Here is a 27,339-nt window from a genome sequence, read left to right as displayed (position 1 = left end):
TTTCATAATTGAAATTCATTTTAATTTTTTTGTGAGGAGATAGAAGCAAAAAAATAACATTTGAAAGCGTGTATTTAAATGTTATGTAAAGAAATCCTGGACTAGACTGAGCACTACCCCAGCTTCAAACCCGGAATAACGGAGGTTATTTATAGGAAAATTACAAACGGAATGACAAATTCAAATTTTGTTTTGAGTCGTCAAAGTGCCATTATTTGGTGTTTATACCCTATACCAGGGGTCGGCAAACTATGGCTCGCGAGCCAAACGTGGTTCTCTTACTATGGAAAATTGTCAAAGTTTAAAAGCAAGTTGTAAGATTAGGGTTGCCAGATTCCGATTCGCAAAAAGCTGGACATTGGGCTTTAAAAAGCTGGACAAAACAAAAAAAGCTGGACATAAAAAATGCTGAGAAAATGCTAATTTTGGTTTTGTGTAAATAGTTTCACAGTGATACACCAAAAAAATGCAAGGGTTTCATATACCAATTCCGTTTTGTTATAGTCCACAGAGTATGAATATATTTTTAGTTTTCCCCGATCACTTCGTTAACTTACTTTTTAGAGCAAAAGATGTGAAAAATCTCCATTTTTGAAGTTTTAAATTTTAAAAATCATAAGTACGTAAGCTGTACGTAAAGATATTGACTATCGCTCGCAATAAAAGGTCTTTTTGCGTACTTTCCTGTATGAAATATGCAGTAACTTTATGATGGAGAGTAATTTTTAATTTACTCTCAATCAAAAAAATATCCAAAAAATATGCGAAATCCAATTTTTTGTTTATAAACAAAGATTGGTAATGCCTTTTTGCTGAAATTTTAATCGCTAACAAAACACTAAAAAAACAAATATTTGTAACTTTGATTTTTCCTATAAATGTATATTTAAAGTTAACAAAACATGTAGTATCATTAAAAATATATTATTGTTTTAAAACTTCATGATATAAACATTTTATTAAAAATCTACACAAAATCGCTAAGAGAAAGACAAACTAAATTGTTTTAAAAACGCTAGATTGACAATATTTGTTATGATTTTTCATGACAAATAAACTCTTTTAAAAACTAATTTATGATAAATAAATTTAAAATGTATATAATTACAAATATTTTTTTAATATTCGTGTGTTTTAATTTATATATTTCTTTCAAAAAAATTTAAATTTACCAAATTTTTGATTTCTTTGGTTTGTTTACATATTCATATATCAAACATATGTTGTAAATATAAGCTGGATATTTTTTACTGGGGAAAAAATATTCAGTAAAATCAAAAAATCTCTATCAACGAACTGTAATTTTTACCGCTCTCTTACTCTCTCGTTGCAAGTTTTTGAACGTACGCGAACGGAATCCAATAACAATTGTTACAAATTATTACAAATTATCGAGTATGCGAACAGATCTAATATTTATTACGACATTCAGCTGTTCAAGTGTTGAGACATGATGATAGAAGAGGAAATCATAACACAGTTGTCCCAGCAGTTCGACAAAGAGTCAATGCATACAAAAAAGACAGTAATTTGCAGTAATAGTTAACCACCTGGATGATCGTAATTCGTATGTTTTGGGTCAATCATCACGAATGTACCCTTTGTATCGAGAATGAAGACAGTCGTCACTTTAGTGTCCCTTTGTAAGCGAGAGCGGAGGCAATCGTCTCCTTACTGTTTATTTGTAGGGTGTAGAGCCGTGGTGGCCAGAAAGAGAATATTTAAAACGCATATGTAGTAATGCAAAATATAAACCCTACAAGCAAGAAGATGCGAAAACGATACGAATTCGTATTGCTTAGAAGAAAAAATTATTGCCGCAACAATCATATTCGTGTTGCGGAAGATACCTCCTTCGGGAGGTACTCAAATGATTAACAGTCGATCGTTTAATCGTTACAATTTAAGCGATTAATTGCTTAAAAATAAATAAATTATACATATGTATGTCTGGTAGGTTAAGTGGTCAGTTCGGGACTGTCCCGTCGAACTGCTGGGGTATAACAAATGTACAATCAGAGTTGGCTAACATGATTTGACAAAGAACATAAAAAACAAGTAAGAAAGTATAGTCGGGCGGGGTCGACCATATGGTACCCTACACCAGTTATGAATATTAAATGTGATTTATTTTTCATAATAAGGCATTTATCGTCAATATTCCCTTGTTCCGATACATTTAAGCAATTTATGGATGAAAAACTAATTTTCTTAAAGAGGCTAGTGGCAAATATGGACCAAGCCCGATAAAATTTTGTGAATATATATTATATTTACATAATATTTTATTGTGCTGAATTTCATCGCGATATTTGTGTTTATAAGTTAATTTGGGACATTTAAGTAATTTTCTGAAGAGGACTTTGTATGGGAGCTAGGGTCAAATGGGGCCCGATCTTTATGAAATTTTGGCAGGGCCATCAAGACTTCTATAAAACTTAGTTGTGCCGTATTTTATCGATATATCTGTATATTTAACATAATTACGAGCTCAGAAGCCCTTTTCGGGGGGTTCTATGGGGTCTAGGTGAAATAATGGACCGATTTTAACCATTTTCAATAGGCTTCGTCCTTGGGTCAAATAAAATGTGCGTGCCAAATCCAAATATCTTAAAAATTGCGACTTGTACCTTGCGCACAAGGTTTACATGGACAGCCAGCCAGACGGACGGACATAGCTTAATCGACTTAGAAAACGATTCTAAGCCGATTGGTATACTTTAAGGTGAGTCTAGGATGAATATTTTTGTATGTTACAAACATCAGCACAAATCCAATATATCCTCCCCACTAAAGTGGTGTAGGGTATAATTATTGCAGTGTACTAAAAATATTTAATTTAGCTGGACAAATTAAATTTTAGCTTGAACTGGACAAGCATCAAAAAAGCTGGACAATCCAGCCAAGTCCAGCCAGGCTGGCAGGCTGTAAGATCCATACATTCTAAAGCCATCAATCCATTGAATTTGTTCCATGTACAAGTTAATATTGTATGTAAATGTTTTACCGCCTTATGCAAAAACGATTATTAAAGTTAACAATGGTTTACTGCGCACTTTTTCCATATAAAAACAGGTTTTAACATCCAGTGTTAACTTAATAATCGTTTTTGCATAAGGCGGTTAGGCGCAATTTACATGAAGACTTTTCAGACGTCTGTTTTTTCCAATTCTCTTTTGAGAATCTTCAAAAAAATCATGAACATTTATACGGTGATTTTTTACATGCAACTATGCATGTCTTTTTTTGATGTTTAATTGTATAATCCTTTTTAATTACTTATTCGTAGTAAAAATAAAATGAAATTTTTAACATAAAAACCATTTAATTTGATTTAAAAAAATTTAATTACACGCTATAGTATTTTTTTAATGCAAATTTTAATGTTTTCATGTAAAAAAAGACATAATTATTTATTTTACATAAGCATAATATCAACAGTACGAATCAGTTTAAAGAGGAATGTCAAAAACAATCATGAAAATCCCAAATCATGTTTGTTTTCTTACCCCCATTCTCCTCTTCCCCGCTCACTACTAATCACCGACAAACATGAAAACAGACGTCTGGGCAAACATGAAAAAAATCATCGTGTAAATTGGGTGTTACTCTTTAAAGTATTAATTGAAAAGTTCCCTACACAGAAAAAATTAAAATGAATTTCAATTATGAAATTGTTCATATTAATTAAAAAAGTTTTGATTTTGCTCTAATCATCAAAATGATACTATTGATTAACTGAAAATTAAAAATGTTAATTGGAAAAAAACGTGGCAAAAATTTCAATGTATGTATGTATGTATGTATGTATGTATGTATGTATGTATGTATGTATGTATGTATGCAATCGCCACGATATTTTCAGATATACTTATAAAAACTCCTAGCATCCGCCGGGGTCATGCGCCATGAAATAATGATCTAAAAAGTGACAACAAAAGAAAACTTAGAAACACGTTTGAGAAATCTTGCTCAAAGCTTACCTTGTGTTAAGTCCACTGCTTTTTTTAAATGCATTAGGGATATAATGCGTATAAATTAGCATCCCATCCCACAAAATATCTAAAAGACACTATATTAAATTGCGTACAATATTTTTGAATGAGAACTTTTTTACTTACGTAGGTCCACAGAGATAAGTAAATTCCCGTCCATTTTGTGTTTGAATTAAAATAACAAAATTTTTTATAAAATAATGAAAAAATTCTTTTATGCCAATTTTTTTAACTGTTTTTTCTTTTTTATTTTATTTTTACAAATGTCAAAATATTTAAAATTTTAAAAATTCAAAAAGCAATTAAAAAAAATAATCACATTATTAAAAATATAATTAAATTAAAAGTTAATACTGATTAACGTTTTTATTGAAAAAAATTACTGAATATTTTTTTCTGTGTATAAACAAATAGGGGTATCATATCAGCGATAAGATGTAAGTCATGATCATACATTCCAAAATTTTAGTGTTTTTTTAATTAAAACATATTTTTAATAATGTGGAGAGTTTGGATACAGTTAAATACTAAAAACTTGGTTTATTTGAAAACTTTAATCTTTTTTTAAAGAATTTTATATTGTGCCAAAAAATGTAATATTTATAAATAAGTGGGGATGGTATATTGGGTTTGTGCTGATGTTTGTAACATACAAAAATATATGTTCCTATACCAATCGACTTAGAATCGTATACCAATCGACTTAGAATCGTTTTCTGAGTCGATTAAGTGAAATAAAATTTCACCTAGCCCCAAAAAAAAACATTTTCACCTAGCCCCCATACAACAGAACTCCCGAAAAGGGCCCTCTGAGCTCATAATTATGTTCAATATACCTGTATATCGATAAAAAGCGGCACAACTAAGTTTTGTACAAAAAAGTGGCCTCCGGTAGGTTAGTGTTTTAGTCTGGTAGACCGCAGGTGGTGGGTTCGATTCCCACCTGCGGCACTGGTTAAGGAGCTCACACAGGCCCGATAGAGGCCTAGGTGTATTTCTTCGGATTTGATGTGTATACATCCTCCTTTCAAACTAACTAACTAAGTTTTATACGAACCTTGATGACCTTGTCAAATTTCAGAAAGATCGGCCCCCATTTGACCTAGCTCCCATACAAAGTTCCCTTCAGAAAATTACTTGAATGTCCAAAATTTACTTATAAACACAAATATCGCGGTGAAATTCAGCACAAATAAATATTATATAAATATAAATATATTCACAAAACTTTATAGGGCTTGGTCCATATAAGCGTTGAGAGTAATTTTTTGAAGTAGACCTAATATTGTTCCGATCCTCTTCAAATTTGGTCGTGAGATTTTGTTTTTATAAAACTTGTTTGTGTCGAATTTCGCTTACTGCTATTATTAAGTCACTTAAGAGCGATAGGGTAATTTTCTAATGGGAATCTAATATGAATGGTACGATCAATCATGTTATTGTTGAATTTTGTTATAATACCGCTTTATTAGGCCTGTCAAATTTGAAAGATAGATTTTTGTTATTATACAACTTATTTATGTCGAATTTCGTCACTATACTGCTACTTTTATGTCAATTATGATCGCTAGAGTAATTTTCTGAAAGATTCTACGGTAATATTCTATGAGGCCAACTCTCACGGAAAAAACCTAACTCTAAATATGTATTAGTAAAATTTTCTTTAGAAATGTTACCCAGCAGTTCGACAAAGAGTCAATGCCCAGCAGTTCGACGGGATAGTCCCGAACTGACCACTTAACCTACCACTTGTGGTGGCCCTAACCACCTGACTACCCAGGTGACCGACTATTTTAACATGGGCCTGTCCCTACGAGGAAGTCAATCGTCACTCTACACCCTACAAAGAGACGGTAAAGAGACGACAGTTTGCGACAGTTTTTATAGACCGAAAACTGCTATATATATATATTTCAAATCTGACTTTAGTACATTATTCTACAGGAAAATTTAAGATATTAAAACTCAATTTGACAGAATTTAGATGCACTATAAATGCATAAGAGCAAAAGATAAAAATGAAATTTCTTTAAAAAAAAATTCAAAACTGATTTTATCATTCGTAAATATAATATTCAATGCCTTTAAAAAAATAGTGTTAAATTTTTAATTTATTGTAATCCCTTAAGAAGTTATGATGGTTATAATGTTGGCTTGTGGTTTAATAATTTCCCATCAAACAATGCTGTTTTTCATCATCATCTCTGAATGTAATAAAACTCCATTCAATTAATGTTCCATATATAACATGTATAATGACAAATTTTGGGCCTTATAACTTTCGTGGTTTTCGAAATATAGCGGTGTAAAGTTTAAAAATCTGAAAATTTAAAGTCTCATCATATCTAAAGGGTTAATGATAAAAATTTTTGCACCATTTGTCTCAGCAAAAAGCATACTTTGATTATGCACAAAGACACATTTTTTTTAATATTTTTTGAAAAAAGTGCATCTTTGGATAATACTAAATGCACTTTTGAAGCATTATAAAAGTGTGAAATTAAGCTCATTCTTATTGATTTTTTCCTATAAAATCAATTACTAGAGCATGATTTCCTATAAATACTACAGTTTCTGCTCTGTAGTTTCGTGTAAGCTAATATCTATATCTCTTGTATAGGAACCGAAATCACTGTATCAATTTTTTGAGGATCAGTCCATAATAACACCACCCCATATAAATTCCGCCCCAGAAAATGACGCAAAAAATACGAATACCGCAATGCGCAAGGTACAGTCCGCAATTTTCAAGATAAATGGTTAAAATCGGTCCATTACTTCGACTAGCCCCCATACAACCGTACCACCCAAATATGGCCTTTTGGCTTATAATTAACTTAAATGATCTATTATGTTAACAAGAGTCGACAAAACTTAGTTTTATAGAACTTTAAATGACACTACCGATTTTTGTAATGATCGGGCTTCATTTGACCCTATCCCCCATACAAATTCCCCTTCAGAAAATGACTTAAAGGTCAAAAATTTTTACATTTTTAAGGATAGGGCCGTATTTTGCCCTACTCCCCTTTGGGCCTCTTAAAAAAATCTCTTTTTTTGCCAAAAAAAAGTAAAAATATTCCGAAATAAAAAAACAAACCAAATGCTTTATTTTTTTAAATAATCCCCATTTTTAACATACATAATGACTGGTGTAGGGTATCATATGGTCGGCTACGCCCGACTATACATTCATACTTGTTTTAATTTATATAATTGTAAAAAATTTCTCAATAAATATATTAAAAAACATCAATGAAAAACATGTAAAATATTGCCCCAAGGATAATATAAAAAGTGATCCCAATTTTAGGGAAATTTTTCGTATATGTAAATGAAATTTCACCTAAAATTTTTATATGCGTTTTTTGGGAAATTTTACATTTTCAAAAATGTAACATCTTTTTTAAATTCAATAAAAAAGTGGTCAAAATAAAATGGGCTACTTTATTTAAATCAGCTTAAGCAAACTTATGTGACAAGTTTCGTCAAATTTTATTTGTTTAAGCAAAAAGCGACATTCCGTACGGAATCAGTTATTGTACACAAAGAAAATAAAGAAACAAATTGATAGAAAAAAGAATAGTAATATATTTCGATAAAATATGCAATATGTAATTTTTTATTACGTTTGACACATAAATATGCATATGAGGCTAAATTTTAAATGCATTTAAGTCAGATATACGCGAAGAGCCACCTTAGGAGCTCTCTGGTTTCTCTTCATGTACACGTACGTACGTCATTCTCTTAATTTTGAAGTTTTTTGATTGAGATACACACAGAGAAATCTCTGATGTTAAACATGAATATAAGTTCCTGTTTCCCGAATGTTATTTTATCTGAGTGAATGAAAATTTTAAAAAAGTTTAATCTTCAACACAAACTCCTAAATAAATGTAGTGTCCGCTACTATGTTATTTCCTGACATATAAGCCGATTTCCTTCAATGTCCTGATAATACATAAAACAAAAACAATTTAATTTAGAGACTCTCTTTATGAAATGATACACAGAGAATATTTTCAAAAGCCATTACAAATAAATGTATGAATACTTTTTATAGAAAGATCTATTTTTCAAGCAATTAATCGCTTAAATTGTAACGATTAAACTATCGACTGTTAATTATTTGAGTACCTATTAGATATATATAATACATAAACAAACTATATACATATATCAATACATCAAACTATATACAATCATATGTACAATACTTTAACGCTCATTACTGCCTTAAAAATACGAGTATAGCGATGAAATTTCACAGAAATTCACCAAATTTTATGTCGAACAGGCCTTAATTGACCCTACATGAGGTCCCTATCCGAAAAATACTTTAAGGCCCATTACTGGCTTAAAAATACGACTATAGTAATAAAATTCGACTCAACTAAGTTCCTTGCCAGTCAAAAACTCTTAACTTAATTTTGTGTGGATCGAGCCTTAATTGACCTACCCCCAATAATGTTCCTATAAAAAAATTAATTACTGGGCTAAAAAACGAGTAAAGCGATGAAATTCGATATAAACCTGCCCTGTAGGAACCAAGATCGTTCTACAAAATTGTGCGGAGATCGGTCTATAATTGACGCAACCCCCATATAAGGCCGCTTCAGCTCAGTACTGACCTAAAAATACTAATAGATTTATGAAATTCGACAAAAAAATAGTTTTATGTAAGCTATCTCTTCTATAGGAACCGAAATCTCTCTAAAAATTTTTATGAGGATCAGTCCATAATAACACCGCAATCAGTCCATAATAGTACTGCAATGCAACTCGACATAAAACAATTTTGATTTCAAATCTCTATACCATATTATATGACTTTAATGCTCCTTAATGGCTTCAAAATACAAGTAGATCGATGAAATTTTAAACAAATAAGGAACTGAAATCTTCCTATAGACTTCGACTCGGAAAATGATTCTAAGCCGATTGGTATACTTTAAGGTGGGTATAGGACGAATATTTTTGTATGTTACAAACATCAGCACAAACGTATAATACCCTCCCCACTATAGTGGTGTAGGGTATAACAAGTATAATTGTAGAGTCGGGCGTAGCCGACTATTTAATACCCTACACCTGTCAGTATGTATGTTAAAAATGGGGATTATTTAAAAAAATAAAGCATTTGGTTTGTTTTTTAACTTTATTTCGGATTATTTTTACTTTTATTTTGGCAAAAAAAGATTTTTTTACATGAGGGTTCAAAGGGGAGTAGGGCAAAATATGGCCCTATCCTTAAAAATGTTGGTAGGGGGATTTAAGTCTTCTTCAATAATATTTATGTAGAATTTAAAAGTGTTAATAGTGTTTGTAAGTGAATTTTGACCATTAAGTCATTTTCTGAAGGGGAGTTTGTATTGGGGATAGGGTCAAATGAAGCCCGATCATTACAAAAATCGGTAGTGTCATTTAAAGTTCTATAAAACTAAGTTTTGTCGACTTTTATTAACATAATAGATCATTTAAATTAATTATAAGCCAAAAGGCCCTATTTGGGGTTACGGTTGTATGGGGGCTAGTCGAAATAATGGACCGATTTTAACCATTTTCAATAGGCTTCGTCCTTGGGCCAAAATAAGCGTGTGTGCCAAATTTCACCTAATTATCTTCAAATTTGCGGCCTGTACCTTGCACACATGGTTTACATGGACAGCCAGACGGACGGACGGACATAGCTTAATCGACTCAGAATATGATTCTAAGCCGATTGGTATACTTTAAGGGGGGTATTGGACGAATATTTTTCTATGTTACAAACATCAGCACAAACCCAATATACCCTCCCCAATAAAGTGGTGTAGGGTATAAAAAATACGGAAATTCGTTTCATAATTCGCTAGATTTCCCGGTATATCTTAAATTTTATGTATACTAACATGTTTCACAAATACGGTAATTCAGCCACAGTTTTGAAAAAGTTAAATAATAAATTCTTTATAGAATTTTTTTACAAACCTTGTAGGATTTTATTAAAGAAGAATCAAACATAATTTGTTGTCCATAATCCGGTTTTTGAGGTTTTATAAATTCACGAGTTGAAGCTGTCAAAGCACCCTTGGCATAGTGATATTTTAGCGAAATTTTACGTTCATTTAGATTGAATGTGCGAACGGCAATATCTTTATCAGCTGGTATAAATAAGTTGCGATTAAATTTCTCCACAATTTTCTGTAAGATAGGATTAATAATCATTGACCAATTCTACATTCTTACAATTTAAATTCATAAGTGTGTACATTAGTTGCGATTTTATATAGCTTTCGATTTTGTTATAAATCCCAGCAAAATTAAGACTTCATTTACATAAGAATTACATTTATTACCACTTTAAAAGTAGCACTAAGTTAATAAATTTTTTAGCATCTATGGAAGTAATGTTTATTGACTTTCAAAGAATCGAAAATAAATATTTTTTTTTATAACTGAAGACATATTTTTTTGTACTGAATTTTTTTTTACGAAAAAAATTTGTGGGGTTTATGTTAAATGCGTGTAATTCCTATTTATGTTAACATAACATTTGTCCGCGTACTCAATAATTTGTAACCATTTGCAACAATAGTTAGGCGCAATTTACATGAAGACTTTTCAGACGTCTGTTTTTTTCCAATTCTCTTTTGAGAATCTTCAAAAAAATCATTAACATTTATACGGTGATTTTTTACAGGCAACTATGCATGTCTTTTTTTGATGTTTAATTGTATAATCCTTTTTAATTACTTATTCGTAGTAAAAATAAAATGAAATTTTTAACATAAAAACCATTTAATTTGATTTAAAAAAATTAGTATATAGTATTTTTTTAATGCAAATTTTAATGTTTTCATGTAAAAAAAAGACATAATTATTTATTTTACATGAGCATAATATCAACAGTACGAATCAGTTTAAAGAGGAATGTCAAAAACAATCATGAAAATCCCAAATCATGTTTGTTTTCTTACCCCCCATTCTCCTCTTCCCCGCTCACCACCAATCACCGACAAACATGAAAACAGACGTCTGGGCAAACATGAAAAAAAATCATAGTGTATATTGGGTGTTACTGGATTTCATTCGCGTACTTTTGAAAGCTTGCAACATGGGAGTAAGAGAGCGATAAAAATGGCAGTTATCAACATATGTCTTTTAAACAAAAGAATAAACTAGTAAAACAACACAAATGTGGCAAATCGTTATAAATATCAATTATTAATTAAAAAATTAATTAAAAACGTCCAGTTTTCTTTTGATCGTATTTATTTAATAGGATAATATTTTAATTTTATTTGAGTTTTCATTTGTTGTTTATGTATTTTCCACTTTTGTTTATAACTGAAAATTTCATAAAAATTAAACAACTAGCGATTTTCATTGATACTTTAGCGTTTTAAGTTTTAAAATATTAAAAACCAAAAAAGTATCTTAACATATAAAACATTAATTAAAATCTGCGATTTTTATTTAATAAAAAAATTGGCATTACTAGTTAGCTGTATAAAATCATTTCTGGGTAATATTTACAAAGTGGCATTCGTGTACTTTTTTAGATATTTTTTTGATTGCGAGTAAATTTAAAATTTACTCGGAAAGTACGCGAACACACCTATTATTTTAGTAAAATTATTTAAATTTTCTAATAGTACAATTGACTAATAACTTTCTAAAAAGAACATAAAAATGTCTTTAAATGTAGTGAATTTTGAAATTTAATAAAAAGAGTACCCTTCCCTCGACTATTGTAAAAATATTTAGTTCAACTAATTTTTGAGTCATTTGTAAGGCTGGTCCTTTCAGAGCCATTTTCGAATAATATTTTTGTCAATTTTGAGCTTTTTCTAAGTGATTTTTAGGTTTGCTACAAACAAGTGAAAAAAACTGTTTTTAATTTACAAATATACATACATACGTACATACATACATAGCTTTTGTAAATTAAAAGAAAAACAGTTAAAGAATATTGGTTTAAAATATAACGGTGCATTAAAATCAGGTGTATTCAAATTTCTTAAGGCTTAAGTATAATATGCATACACTAGCTTAAGTCAGCTTAAGCAACTGTGCGAATACATATAAAACATATGTGACAAACTATAATGTACATAAGAGAGTTTCGTCGGGTTTGGTCAAATTTTATTTGCTTCAGCAAAGAGCGACGTTGGAAGCACACTCTCTAGAAAACAAAGAAAAAAATTAAAAAAGAAAATTAATTTATTTAGATAAAATATTATGAAATATGTACACAGAAAAAAATATTCAGTAATTTTTTTCAATAAAGACGTTAATCAGTATTAAATTTTAATTTAATTATATTTTTAATTAATGTGATTATTTTTGTTAATTGCTTTTTGAATTTTTTAAAATTTTAAATATTTTGACATTTGTAAAAATAAAATAAAATAAAATAGAAAAAACAGTTTAAAACTTTTGCATAAAAGAATTTTTTCATTACTTTATAAAAAATTTTGTTATTTCAATTCAAACACTAAATGGACGGGAATTTACTCATCTCTGTTATGTGGACCTACGTAAGTAAAAAAGTTCTCATTCAAAAATATGTGTACGCAATTTAATATAGTGTCATTTATATATTTTGTGGGATGGGATTAGGGTTGCAAGCCTGGCTGGACTTGGCTGAATTGTCCAGCTTTTTTATGCTTGTCCAGTTTCAAGCTAAATAAAATATTTTTAGTACACTGCAATAATTATGCCCTACACCACTTTAGTGGGGAGGGTATATTGGATTTGTGCTGATGTTTGTAACATACAAAAATGATGACCCTGCCAAATTTCATAAAGATCGGGCCCCATTTGACCCTCCCATAGCTCCCATACAAAGTCCTCTTCAGAAAATTACCTGAATGTCCCAAATTAACTTATAAACACAAATATTGCAATGAAATTCAGCACAATAAAGTATTATGTAAATACAAATATATTCACAAAATTTTATCGGGCTTAGTCCATATTTGCCCCTAGCCCCCATATAAAGCCTCTTTCAGAAAATTAGTTTTTCATCAATAAATTGCTTAAATGTATCGAAACAAGGGAATATTGATGATAAATGCTTTATTATGAAAAATAAGTCAAATTTAATATTCATAACTGGTGTAGGGTATCATATGATCGACCACGCCCGACTATACTTTCTTACTTGTTATACCCTACACCACTTTAGTGGGGAGGGTATATTGGGTTTGTGCTGATGATTGTAACATAGAAAAATATTCGTCTAATACCCACCTTAAAGTATACCAATCGGCTTAGAATCATTTTCTGAGTCGATTAAGCTATGTCCGTCCGTCTGGCCGGCTGGCTGGCTGTCCATGTAAACCTTGTGCGCAAGGTACAGGTCACAATTTTCAAGATAATTAAATGAAATTTGGCACACACGCTTCTTTTGGCCCAGGGACCAAGCCTACTGAAAATGGTTAAAATCGGTCCATTTTCAATAGGCTTGGTCCGTGTGCATTTCCATATTTGTCCAAATTGGACAATAATCCTTTAGAGAATTTTTAACATTTTTCTTATTGAAATATTGATTTTTTCAAAAATTTTTTTAAAAAACTTCCAAAGCTATTCCAGACATATGACTACCAGAATCCTGTTAAGGACCCTTTAGGCTACTACTCCTATATAGTGGTATACGTGTGCATTTCCATATTTATTCAAATTGGACACCAATCCTTTAGAGAATTTTAACATTTTTCTTATTGAAATATTGATTTTTTCAAAAATTTTTTAAAAAACTTCCAAAACTATTCCAAACATATGACTACCAGAATCCTGTTAGGGACCCTTTAGACTACTACTCCTATATAGTGGTATACGTGTGCATTTCCATATTTGTCCAAATTGGACACCAATCCTTTAGAGAATTTTTAACATTTTTCTTATTGAAATAGTGATTTTTTAGAGAATTTTTAATCTTTTTTATTATAATATTGATTTTTTTTCAAAAAATATTTTTTTTATTTTTCATATTTTTTTAAGTTCTTAAATTTTCGTTTTTCATTTTCTGAAAATTTTAATATTTATTTTTAATTTTTCATGTAATTACTTTCTGTTAAATGCTTAACAGTGCTCTGTTAGCTGTAAAAAGAGCAATGTTAAAAAATGTGGTTTGTGTCTCTGCTAGTTAAATTCGAATTTAACTTCACACACATATTAAAATCTACATAAATAACTTAACGGTAGACGTGAATTCCTCTACCAAAATTTATAAGGATAGGCCCATATTTACCATTACTCCCCTTTTCTTGTAGAAAATCTCTTTTCTTTGTCAATAATACGTAAAAATGCCAAATATGATTACTATTAATTGCAATTGAAGTTTTTAATTAATATTACTTCTAATTGTAATTTAGGTATTACACGCAGAGAAAGAACATGGTTCGGCATGGTTAGGAAAACTATTCTATGTTTTTTGTAACAATAATTTGTTGTCATAATCAAACAATTGTTATTTTTATTGAACTTCATCAATATTTTAGTTACTGAAAACATTTATATGTTTATGACAATTATAAATTTGAGAATGATTCTCTGAAAAATAATTATTTTTACAATATTTTTAATTTTTCAATTAATTTTTTAATTGATTGAAAAAATTTTTCTGGCTTTCTTTTCTATTTTAAATTTATTTTTATTTTAATTTTATTTTGAATTTTTGTGCTAGCAATATTTATAATTATTAAATAGTCAATAAAATTTAAGGCATATGTATATAATTTATGAAACACTTTATATTTTAAATTGTGTCAATAAAGTGATAATTTTTGTAAATGCTGAACGAATCATGAAATTTTGACAGTAGATGTATTTTTGGCTATGTAGATCCACTAAGGAGGGATTTTTGGAAATTTGTACGTTTACGGGCAGAAAGAGGAAAAACGGGTAAAACAGGTTTTCTTAATTATCCTAGACAATATTAGTGATACAGGAAAAATTTTAAATGCACCTCTATCTACTATTAAAATGAGCAGATGGGTGTCTGGCACTTTTTTTAAATTCGTACTTTTAAAGGGTAAAAATGTGTATGTAACAAAGGTGATTTTGGTACCTTTTTTGGCCCTTTATAACTTTTGAAATAATTAACATAATCAAATTTTTATAAATATTTTGGATACATCTCTCAAAATTATGAGACACCTGTTTCGTACTTTTTTAAAATTCAGTCTTTTTTGGGTGTAAAAGGGAGAAAACTGTATTTATGGTACTTTTTTAGCACATTAAGAAAATTCATATTAAATTACGGATTAACTCTGTAATATTTATTGTAATACTTATTTTGCTATTTCACTGGGGAAAAAATTCCGAAAAGGGAAAAAAACGGGAAATTTAATTTTATTCAAACTTATTGAGCCAATTTTTATAAAATTTCAAAAAGTATTTTATTTACTCACACAAAATAAACTGTTGGTATATTATTTTGGAATTCGAGTACTAAGGCCTATATAGGACCAAATTCGATTAAATTGTTTGCTACCTTTTAGAAAGCACAATTTTTCTGGAACAAATGAATGCAGATTTGATTCGTTGTAGTTTAGTAAACTTAATTCTCGAAAAAGTATATTTCTAAGCGAAAAGGGGAAACATTGTACTTTTTTTATTAGTACTTTCCACTTAGGTAAAATTTATTCCACTATTGGTACTATTACTTGTGTATGATAATCTATGTATGTTCTTTAATATGAACTCAAAACACATGCTTATTAAACATACACGGTCCTCATTGAAAAGGATTCTTTAAGAGACAACTTTTTAGTACTTTTTATCTTATAAATTGTACTTTTTTAATTTTCTAAAATATTCAACCTAGAAACATTAATTTTAACATACATGGTCTTGACTGAATAATATTATGTAAATGGTACCCTTTAGATTCTTTATAATGGTTAACCGGAACACACGATCCTTATTAAATGAGAATTTATTGAGAGAGATTTTTGTACTTTTTCGTTTTTCCGATGGTACTTTTTGATATTTTTACGATATTGAACATAGATATTGAAAATAAAATTTAAAATATAGGGATCTTAGTGAATGACTATGTACTGAAAGGGACTTTTGGTCCTTTTTCATTCATCAAATTATATTTCTTGAATTTTATATAATATTGAACACAGAGACATAAAATTTATTAAATGATGATCTTTTAGATGTATTTTATGGTACATTATTTCTTATATTACTTTCAAATACAAGCTTCTTACTGAATCACGTAATATTGAACGTATAAAACTGAAACATTAATAAAATGTTTAATCAATTTTAATTTTCTATAAAAGTAAACAAAATTTTGAATGTATTTAATTTGAGTTAGGGTAGCGAATTGATCACCTTCTTAATTGATTTTTAAAAAATTCTCCATCAGTTTAATTTACTTGAATAATAAATTAATAAAAAATCAATTTCATATTTATTAAATATTTAATTTATACTATTAATGAATTAATCAATTTTAAATCTTACCTCAATTATTGACATTAATTGTTCCGATTAATTCGTTATTTAGAAAAAATATATACTTATATTTTTTTACAAATTTGGTAATTGATATCATCATTTTGGTTATAGGTGCAAAACTTGCTTCAGTTTTTTCTGTGTATATTTGAAAAACTATTAGAGCTAAAATCTTAAAATTTTGCAAGAGCAACTTTAACATCCATTTTAATAAATTGGCGTTGTGGTTTGTCTGGGAAACTAATAGACCTAAAATCTTTAAATTTTGCTCAATGAGATTTAACAGTTTTAATCTTCCGATTTGAACATTTTGTCTATGGGAAACTATTAGAGTAAAAATCCATTGACATCAATGTGAAAATTTTAAATTGGCGTAATAGCAAATTGGTACCTCCTATATAAATTACATAAAAAATCATATATCTGAAAAACTATTAAAACTACACACAAAAAACTGAAAATGAGTTTTAATTATCAAAATAATTGTATCAAGCAAGTTTTGCACCTATAACCAAAATGATGATATCAATTATCAAATTTGTAAAAAAATAAAAATATATATTTTTCCAAATAATGAATTAATCAGAAGAATTAATGTCAATAATTGATTAATTCATTAATTGTATAAATTAAATATTTAATAAATATAAAATTGATTTTTTATTAATTTATTAATCAAATAAATGAAACTGTTTCATAGAGAATTGATTAAAAATGTATTAAGGTGATTGAAACAGTCAAATTATTAATCTATTACACACAACGTTAAAGGAATCTAGACCTTTAACAATTCGTTCAGCATTTACAAAAATCATCACTTTATTAACACAATTTAACATATAAAGTGTTTCATAAATTGTCAAGAAACTTGAATATTATATGCCTAAAATTTTATTGACTATTTAAGAAATATAAATATTGCTAGCACAAAAATTCAAAATGATATATTAAAAGTAAATCTAAAAATAGAAAAGAAGGCCAGAAATATTTTTTCAATCAATTAGAAACTTAATTGAATTAATTAAAAGTTTAATCAAAATTTTACACATAAGTTTCAAACAGTTTCAAAAAACGAGATAATTAGGGCAAATAAAAATTTGTTTAAATAAAAAACAAAGAAAATTTAAAAATTGTTATTGAAAATAAACTACCGAAATTTTTTTCTGTGTATAGTTCGATTTTTATAAACTATTGTACATAAATTATGTTCGTAAAGATGTTGTTTATTCGAATTTCATCCGCTAAGTCGTAATTTTAAGCAACTAATGGTAGTTAAATTAATTTCACTGAAGTGATCATTTATCGATCCATCTTCATCAATGTCGGTAGGAAGATTTCCCTTCTCATAACATTTGTTTATGTTGAATTGCATATCTACTTGTATTTTTATGCAGTAATGAGCGTTAAAGGATCCTTTATACGCCCAACCCAATTATGGATCGATACTTCTAAAATTTAGAACGATTTTTATTCATACAAATATTGTTTATGTCGCACTTTTGAGCTAGTAATGAGCTTTAAAGTAATTTTCTAATGGTAACCTTAATAATAAAACAGTTAGAGTCCTCAAATATTGTCGGAGCCACTTTAGTGTCAATATTATTATTTAGGATAACAAGCGGACTAGCCATATAAATTAAATACAAAATTTCGTTTATCTTGGAAAATAATACAGTTAAAATATTAAAATTTTGCACGAATAACTTTAATATCCATGTAAACATTTTGGCTAATAAATTGGAGGACTACACATGAGGGGAGTGGCATTTCCCATATTAATTAAATACAAATATCCATATTTCTTGAGATAACAGAGAGTTGAGAGAGTCCTCTGAGTCCATGCCCCCTTACGCGGACTAGCGTTAGGGGGCGTGGCACCTCCCATATAAATTAAATACAAAAATGTATCTTGGAGACTATTATTATTATACTATAACATCCATGTAAACATTTTGAGTATTAAATTGGCGGACTAGTATGGGGGCTTGGAGCCCCCATATAAAAAAATAGAAATATTCATATATCTGAGCATCTATTAGAGCTAGAATCTTTAAATTTAGCTTGAAGAATTTTGACATTCATCTGGACATTTAGAGTATAACGAGCGATCTTTTAATGGGGACTTGACATTTCCCATATGAATAAAATACAAAATATTGTTTATCTACACAGAAAAAATTAAAAATGAATTTCAATTATGAAATTGCTCATATTAATTAAAAAAAGTTTTGATTTTGCTCTAATCATCAAAATGATACTATTGATTAATTGAAAATTAAAAATGTTAATTGGAAAAAACGTGGCAAAAATTTCAATTAAAACAGTATTATTGTAATTAATTCGTTTAATTAGAACTGGTGGCATATTTCAAATACGTCTTTAATGAATTCGATTAAATTATTGTAATTTTAAATATCGACTAAAAAATAATTATATTAACTATTACACCGTACAACAATTTGGGAAAAATTGTTGCACACATGAGCAAGACCATATACGTTGGAAACTACATACTTGATACAGTTAAACTACATTTTTGGTTTTTTATTTCCTGATCGTTTCTTCCACTAAAAGGAGTTTAAAGTTTGAAAGGAAGAGTAGGTATAATTATATTTAGCTTAAATTTGGTTTGATCTAGTAGGCCAATATAGGTATCGATTGAAAGAGGAGAATAACAGTATTTTTACAAATAAAATAGTTTTAAAATGTTAGAATAAAAAAACTAAAAAAAGTCCTTTAAAATTTTAATCCTTTAATATCCTTATAGAAGTTTTTTTTAAAAAAAAATATATGTTATTTCTTGTCTTTATCTTTATTAGTTCTTTGTAAAAAATAAATGTTAAGTTATATTCAAATGAATAAAAAATTTTTGGAGAATATTTCGTTTAATTTATTATTTATACCAATTACCTACCCCCATTATCTCAATGTCTGTTAATTTTTTGGTGGCGTGTCATAATGTCCAATGTCATAATGTCCATAGACGTTATGACGCACTAAATTGAGTCATAATGTCCATGGACGTTATGACAATTTCAAAAGTGTTACAATCCTCAAATTTGTCTCGAAAATCTTCCTCGATTTGTGACTCATCAATGTTTTTTTATATTCTGATTGTATAGTCTCAAATTGTTTGTACTTTTGTTCGAGCAGTTCTAATTTAACCTCAAGTTCTGTGTATGACATCTCTTCAAAACATTGGCAACTGATATCTGTAACACGTTTTATAAGTCGATTCCGTTGCAAATTTTTTACACGAAACTTATTTATTGTTATATCAAATTCAGATGGAGTTTGCTCTAGTAAACTTTTATTAGTATTGTTAGGAGTATTATTATGAGACATTTTGTTATAATTTTTATCTATTCAAAACCTTTATTTTAAATCCGGGATCCGGTTCGAAGGACCTTATGTGTAGATTTGATCGTTTTCAAATCCCTTGGTTCAATCCAAAAAAATAGACCTTTATTCAATTTAAAATTAATACAAAGTTCTTTATTGTTTGCTTTTCCTTCATTTACAATGAATATTTGTTACTTGTCTCATCAGCAGCTAAAAATTTACTAAAAAAATCTGTATACATGTTTTCTTCATTTGATCTACATTCTCTACTGGAAAGTTGCAATAAAGAAGTTAACCTTGAATAATTTGTATTTTAATATGCAATAACGACAATAATATTACTTAATTCGTTGTTGTAATGCACCATCTACAAATGTGTGCTAACATTGTGTAGAGTGGATGCTTACGGCTGTTAAAGTTATTTTGTTGTTGTTAAAACTGATGAGACAATTTCCAAACAATGTATAAGAGAAATAATAATGGTAAACATTAGTGAGTAAATACTAAATACATATATTGCAAACATATGTACATACGTATTAAGAGAATAAGGAAGAGGAATAATAAAAATAATAAGATTAATTAACCCACTAAGGGCTAAACAAGAGGTATTGATCAAATTTTTTTTTGTTTTATTACCTAATCTGTTGTCAATAAATCCCTATGAGTTCTGTCAAAAATATTGAAATTTGTTAAACAAAGTATCAAAAAAAACTAAAATTTGAATTTTGAAACGTTAAAAATATCAAAATTTTTCGACCATAGCCGAGAACAGGTTTACGTTATTCTATAAGGACAAAAACTCATATTCAAGTAACTACAGATGTATTTTAAGTAACACAATTGTTTTATTAGAATATTTGCAAAAATATGTTTATATTTTTATCACATTTCGAATTCAAGTGCTCTGAGACACGATTTTTAATAACTTTTACATTTTTCAACCAATGTTTGTGTTTTTATCTTTTTGTAACGCTAATTCTGTGTACATTACGATTCTTTGACAATAAAATACAAAACAAATTATTTTATGACAAAACTTTTGTGAAAACTGAAAAAATGCATATTTTCCCCTTGTAAATGCATCTTCAAACTTCAGAGCCGTTGCGGCACCAATTAACGTAATACTTTTTTTGAATTCCTTTTTTGAAGCACTCTAATACTATAGTTATTCTAAATTCTATATATCTATTAAAAATACCTTTGACCTCCCAATAATGTTATCAATGTATATTATTAATAGTTTTCATTAAAAAATATAACAGAGCGAATATATATCATGTGCAATTAGTATACCACGATATACATAAATATTTAAACAAGTTAGGAAAGTATAGCCGTACTGGGCCGAGCATATCATACCCTAAACCAGTTGTGAATTTCTTTCAAATGTGATTTATTTTAGCAAATAAAATATTTATGTTGAAGTTTATTTCAATTGCGACATATTGAAGAATAATTAATTTTCTGAATGTGGGCTAGAGTCAAATAGAGATTAAATGCCTGTACAAGAAAACAATAATGCGACAATTATCGTGTGCGCCATCATAGGCGCACGAAATTTTTTAACTAATTGTCGCATTATTGTTGTCTTGTGCAGGCCTTTAATATGTATATTATAAAATTAAGAGGAGAGATTTATGTCTAGATATATAAAGGTTTTTTTTATGTAGCTTTTCATCGTGATATTAATGTTTATATTAATTATATTATCCTGAAGTGGATTTTAGAATTCGGAACATGCATGTTTTAATCACTAAACCGTCATAATCATAGGAACATAACTACCGGTTATGTTTAATTGGTAGATATTTTGTCTGAAAACTGTCAATTTAACGTTAGAATAAAAAATTGGTGGCATGTCATAATGTCCAATGTCATAATGTCCAATGTCATAATGTCCATGGACATTATGACACACCAAAAAATGACATAACGTCCATGGACATTATGTCACTTTTTTAAAATGTCATAATGTCCATGGACATTGTGACACTTTGAAATCAGAAATGTATTGGAAAATTTGTTTAAAATTTAAGATAGGGACGCTCTTATCCCGAAAAGAATTGCTCCTAAATTTGGTAATTGTTACATTTTGGACTCCTATTAAAAAGTGTCCTGGATAGCCGGCCTTCGGCCGGGCGCAGGGGTTTCAAACTCTGGGGTATTTCGAACACCGGCTTCGCTAAATTAAGCCTTTTTTGATAAATGGACTCTTTGAAATCCATGGACTTTATGTCCCATTGCTCATGGACATTGTAACACTTTTGAAATTGTCATAACGTCCATGGACATTATGACTCAATTTAGTGCGTCATAACGTCTATGGACATTATGACATTGGACATTATGACACGCCACCAAAAAATTAACAGACATTGAGATAATGGGGGTAGGTAATTGGTATAAATAATAAATTAAACGAAATATTCTCCAAAAATTTTTTATTCATTTGAATATAACTTAACATTTATTTTTTACAAAGAACTAATAAAGATAAAGACAAGAAATAACATATATTTTTTTTTAAAAAAAACTTCTATAAGGATATTAAAGGATTAAAATTTTAAAGGACTTTTTTTAGTTTTTTTATTCTAACATTTTAAAACTATTTTATTTGTAAAAATACTGTTATTCTCCTCTTTCAATCGATACCTATATTGGCCTACTAGATCAAACCAAATTTAAGCTAAATATAATTATACCTACTCTTCCTTTCAAACTTTAAACTCCTTTTAGTGGAAGAAACGATCAGGAAATAAAAAACCAAAAATGTAGTTTAACTGTATCAAGTATGTAGTTTCCAACGTATATGGTCTTGCTCATGTGTGCAACAATTTTTCCCAAATTGTTGTACGGTGTAATAGTTAATATAATTATTTTTTAGTCGATATTTAAAATTACAATAATTTAATCGAATTCATTAAAGACGTATTTGAAATATGCCACCAGTTCTAATTAAACGAATTAATTACAATAATACTGTTTTAATTGAAATTTTGCCACGTTTTTTTCAATTAACATTTTTAATTTTCAATTAATCAATAGTATCATTTTGATGATTAGAGCAAAATCAAAACTTTTTTTAATTAATATGAGCAATTTCATAATTGAAATTCATTTTTAATTTTTTCTGTGTAGATAAACAATATTTGTATTTTATTCATATGGGAAATGTCAAGTCCCCATTAAAAGATCGCTCGTTATACTCTAAATGTCCAGATGAATGTCAAAATTCTTCAAGCTAAATTTAAAGATTCTAGCTCTAATAGATGCTCAGATATATGAATATTTCTATTTTTTTATATGGGGGCTCCAAGCCCCCATACTAGTCCGCCAATTTAATACTCAAAATGTTTACATGGATGTTATAGTATAATAATAATAGTCTCCAAGATACATTTTTGTATTTAATTTATATGGGAGGTGCCACGCCCCTAACGCTAGTCCGCGTAAGGGGGCATGGACTCAGAGGACTCTCTCAACTCTCTGTTATCTCAAGAAATATGGATATTTGTATTTAATTAATATGGGAAATGCCACTCCCCTCATGTGTAGTCCTCCAATTTATTAGCCAAAATGTTTACATGGATATTAAAGTTATTCGTGCAAAATTTTAATATTTTAACTGTATTATTTTCCAAGATAAACGAAATTTTGTATTTAATTTATATGGCTAGTCCGCTTGTTATCCTAAATAATAATATTGACACTAAAGTGGCTCCGACAATATTTGAGGACTCTAACTGTTTTATTATTAAGGTTACCATTAGAAAATTACTTTAAAGCTCATTACTAGCTCAAAAGTGCGACATAAACAATATTTGTATGAATAAAAATCGTTCTAAATTTTAGAAGTATCGATCCATAATTGGGTTGGGCGTATAAAGGATCCTTTAACGCTCATTACTGCATAAAAATACAAGTAGATATGCAATTCAACATAAACAAATGTTATGAGAAGGGAAATCTTCCTACCGACATTGATGAAGATGGATCGATAAATGATCACTTCAGTGAAATTAATTTAACTACCATTAGTTGCTTAAAATTACGACTTAGCGGATGAAATTCGAATAAACAACATCTTTACGAACATAATTTATGTACAATAGTTTATAAAAATCGAACTATACACAGAAAAAAATTTCGGTAGTTTATTTTCAATAACAATTTTTAAATTTTCTTTGTTTTTTATTTAAACAAATTTTTATTTGCCCTAATTATCTCGTTTTTTGAAACTGTTTGAAACTTATGTGTAAAATTTTGATTAAACTTTTAATTAATTCAATTAAGTTTCTAATTGATTGAAAAAATATTTCTGGCCTTCTTTTCTATTTTTAGATTTACTTTTAATATATCATTTTGAATTTTTGTGCTAGCAATATTTATATTTCTTAAATAGTCAATAAAATTTTAGGCATATAATATTCAAGTTTCTTGACAATTTATGAAACACTTTATATGTTAAATTGTGTTAATAAAGTGATGATTTTTGTAAATGCTGAACGAATTGTTAAAGGTCTAGATTCCTTTAACGTTGTGTGTAATAGATTAATAATTTGACTGTTTCAATCACCTTAATACATTTTTAATCAATTCTCTATGAAACAGTTTCATTTATTTGATTAATAAATTAATAAAAAATCAATTTTATATTTATTAAATATTTAATTTATACAATTAATGAATTAATCAATTATTGACATTAATTCTTCTGATTAATTCATTATTTGGAAAAATATATATTTTTATTTTTTTACAAATTTGATAATTGATATCATCATTTTGGTTATAGGTGCAAAACTTGCTTGATACAATTATTTTGATAATTAAAACTCATTTTCAGTTTTTTGTGTGTAGTTTTAATAGTTTTTCAGATATATGATTTTTTATGTAATTTATATAGGAGGTACCAATTTGCTATTACGCCAATTTAAAATTTTCACATTGATGTCAATGGATTTTTACTCTAATAGTTTCCCATAGACAAAATGTTCAAATCGGAAGATTAAAACTGTTAAATCTCATTGAGCAAAATTTAAAGATTTTAGGTCTATTAGTTTCCCAGACAAACCACAACGCCAATTTATTAAAATGGATGTTAAAGTTGCTCTTGCAAAATTTTAAGATTTTAGCTCTAATAGTTTTTCAAATATACACAGAAAAAACTGAAGCAAGTTTTGCACCTATAACCAAAATGATGATATCAATTACCAAATTTGTAAAAAAATATAAGTATATATTTTTTCTAAATAACGAATTAATCGGAACAATTAATGTCAATAATTGAGGTAAGATTTAAAATTGATTAATTCATTAATAGTATAAATTAAATATTTAATAAATATGAAATTGATTTTTTATTAATTTATTATTCAAGTAAATTAAACTGATGGAGAATTTTTTAAAAATCAATTAAGAAGGTGATCAATTCGCTACCCTAACTCAAATTAAATACATTCAAAATTTTGTTTACTTTTATAGAAAATTAAAATTGATTAAACATTTTATTAATGTTTCAGTTTTATACGTTCAATATTACGTGATTCAGTAAGAAGCTTGTATTTGAAAGTAATATAAGAAATAATGTACCATAAAATACATCTAAAAGATCATCATTTAATAAATTTTATGTCTCTGTGTTCAATATTATATAAAATTCAAGAAATATAATTTGATGAATGAAAAAGGACCAAAAGTCCCTTTCAGTACATAGTCATTCACTAAGATCCCTATATTTTAATTTTATTTTCAATATCTATGTTCAATATCGTAAAAATATCAAAAAGTACCATCGGAAAAACGAAAAAGTACAAAAATCTCTCTCAATAAATTCTCATTTAATAAGGATCGTGTGTTCCGGTTAACCATTATAAAGAATCTAAAGGGTACCATTTACATAATATTATTCAGTCAAGACCATGTATGTTAAAATTAATGTTTCTAGGTTGAATATTTTAGAAAATTAAAAAAGTACAATTTATAAGATAAAAAGTACTAAAAAGTTGTCTCTTAAAGAATCCTTTTCAATGAGGACCGTGTATGTTTAATAAGCATGTGTTTTGAGTTCATATTAAAGAACATACATAGATTATCATACACAAGTAATAGTACCAATAGTGGAATAAATTTTACCTAAGTGGAAAGTACTAATAAAAAAAGTACAATGTTTCCCCTTTTCGCTTAGAAATATACTTTTTCGAGAATTAAGTTTACTAAACTACAACGAATCAAATCTGCATTCATTTGTTCCAGAAAAATTGTGCTTTCTAAAAGGTAGCAAACAATTTAATCGAATTTGGTCCTATATAGGCCTTAGTACTCGAATTCCAAAATAATATACCAACAGTTTATTTTGTGTGAGTAAATAAATACTTTTTGAAATTTTATAAAAATTGGCTCAATAAGTTTGAATAAAATTAAATTTCCCGTTTTTTTCCCTTTTCGGAATTTTTTCCCCAGTGAAATAGCAAAATAAGTATTACAATAAATATTACAGAGTTAATCCGTAATTTAATATGAATTTTCTTAATGTGCTAAAAAAGTACCATAAATACAGTTTTCTCCCTTTTACACCCAAAAAGACTGAATTTTAAAAAAGTACGAAACAGGTGTCTCATAATTTTGAGAGATGTATCCAAAATATTTTGTCAAAACTAGTGATGGTCAACACAAAAGAGCTATTACAAAAATATGTAAATTACCAATAAATTGAACCAGCATATGGCGGGGGAGTATGTTTAGCCCTTAGTGGGTTAATTAATCTTATTATTTTTATTATTCCTATTCCTTATTCTCTTAATACGTATGTACATATGTTTGCAATATATGTATTTAGTATTTACTCACTAATGTTTACCATTATTATTTCTCTTATACACAGAAAAAAATTACGACAAATCAATTGTCATATTAATTACTAAATTCGTCAATATAATTAATTTTTTAATTGAAAAGGCACCAACAACGGATTTTGTAAATACAAAAAATATTATTGTTGCTTAAAATTGTTAACACTTAACAAATAATTTCAACAATGAATTAGTCATACTGAATAATAAATTTTTTAACAATCAACAGTTATGTTCTAACAAAATGTTTAAACAAAAAATTGTTGACACTCATCAATTAAAAGTCTTCATATTGTTTAACAAATATTGTTATTATTTAATAATTTTATTTCAGAATAAAAAAGTATAAATTTTTATTTAATTTCAATTTATTTAATAATTACATAAATTTTACAATAGTTTTAATATTTATAATACTGTATTACATAATTAAATAACAAACATTCGATTACATTACATACGATAAATTATAATTTAATTAAATAAACAGATTAATAGAACGAAGATATTTGTAATATAACATATTGCAGTCGAGAATATATACAAAACTGTAGAGGTTGAGGTTCCTTCAGGATCCACATAGTGGATGTGGTTTATACCCAAATTCGTTGGAACATCATTGAGTTTGAATGACGGCTGAGAGTGGTCACTCAAACTGACGGGGCAATTATTGGATTCGTTTGACT

General features: G+C 28.1%; 1 protein-coding gene across 1 annotated transcript in view; it reads right to left on the bottom strand.

Moving 5' to 3' along the window:
* The window catches only part of LOC111679124 (coiled-coil domain-containing protein lobo), a 776,294-nt gene that overhangs the window by 149,675 nt on the left and 599,280 nt on the right, over nt 1-27,339 (bottom strand). The window contains 1 exon segment of the mRNA XM_046949218.1: nt 9,969-10,181. Within this exon segment, the coding sequence (XP_046805174.1) occupies nt 9,969-10,181 (213 nt within the window).

Source organism: Lucilia cuprina, chromosome 4 (genome assembly GCF_022045245.1).
Source record: "Lucilia cuprina isolate Lc7/37 chromosome 4, ASM2204524v1, whole genome shotgun sequence".
Taxonomy (NCBI): Eukaryota; Metazoa; Arthropoda; class Insecta; order Diptera; family Calliphoridae; genus Lucilia; species Lucilia cuprina.
The sequence above is the reverse complement of the archived record's forward strand: the minus strand, read 5'-3'. Positions and strand labels throughout refer to the sequence as shown.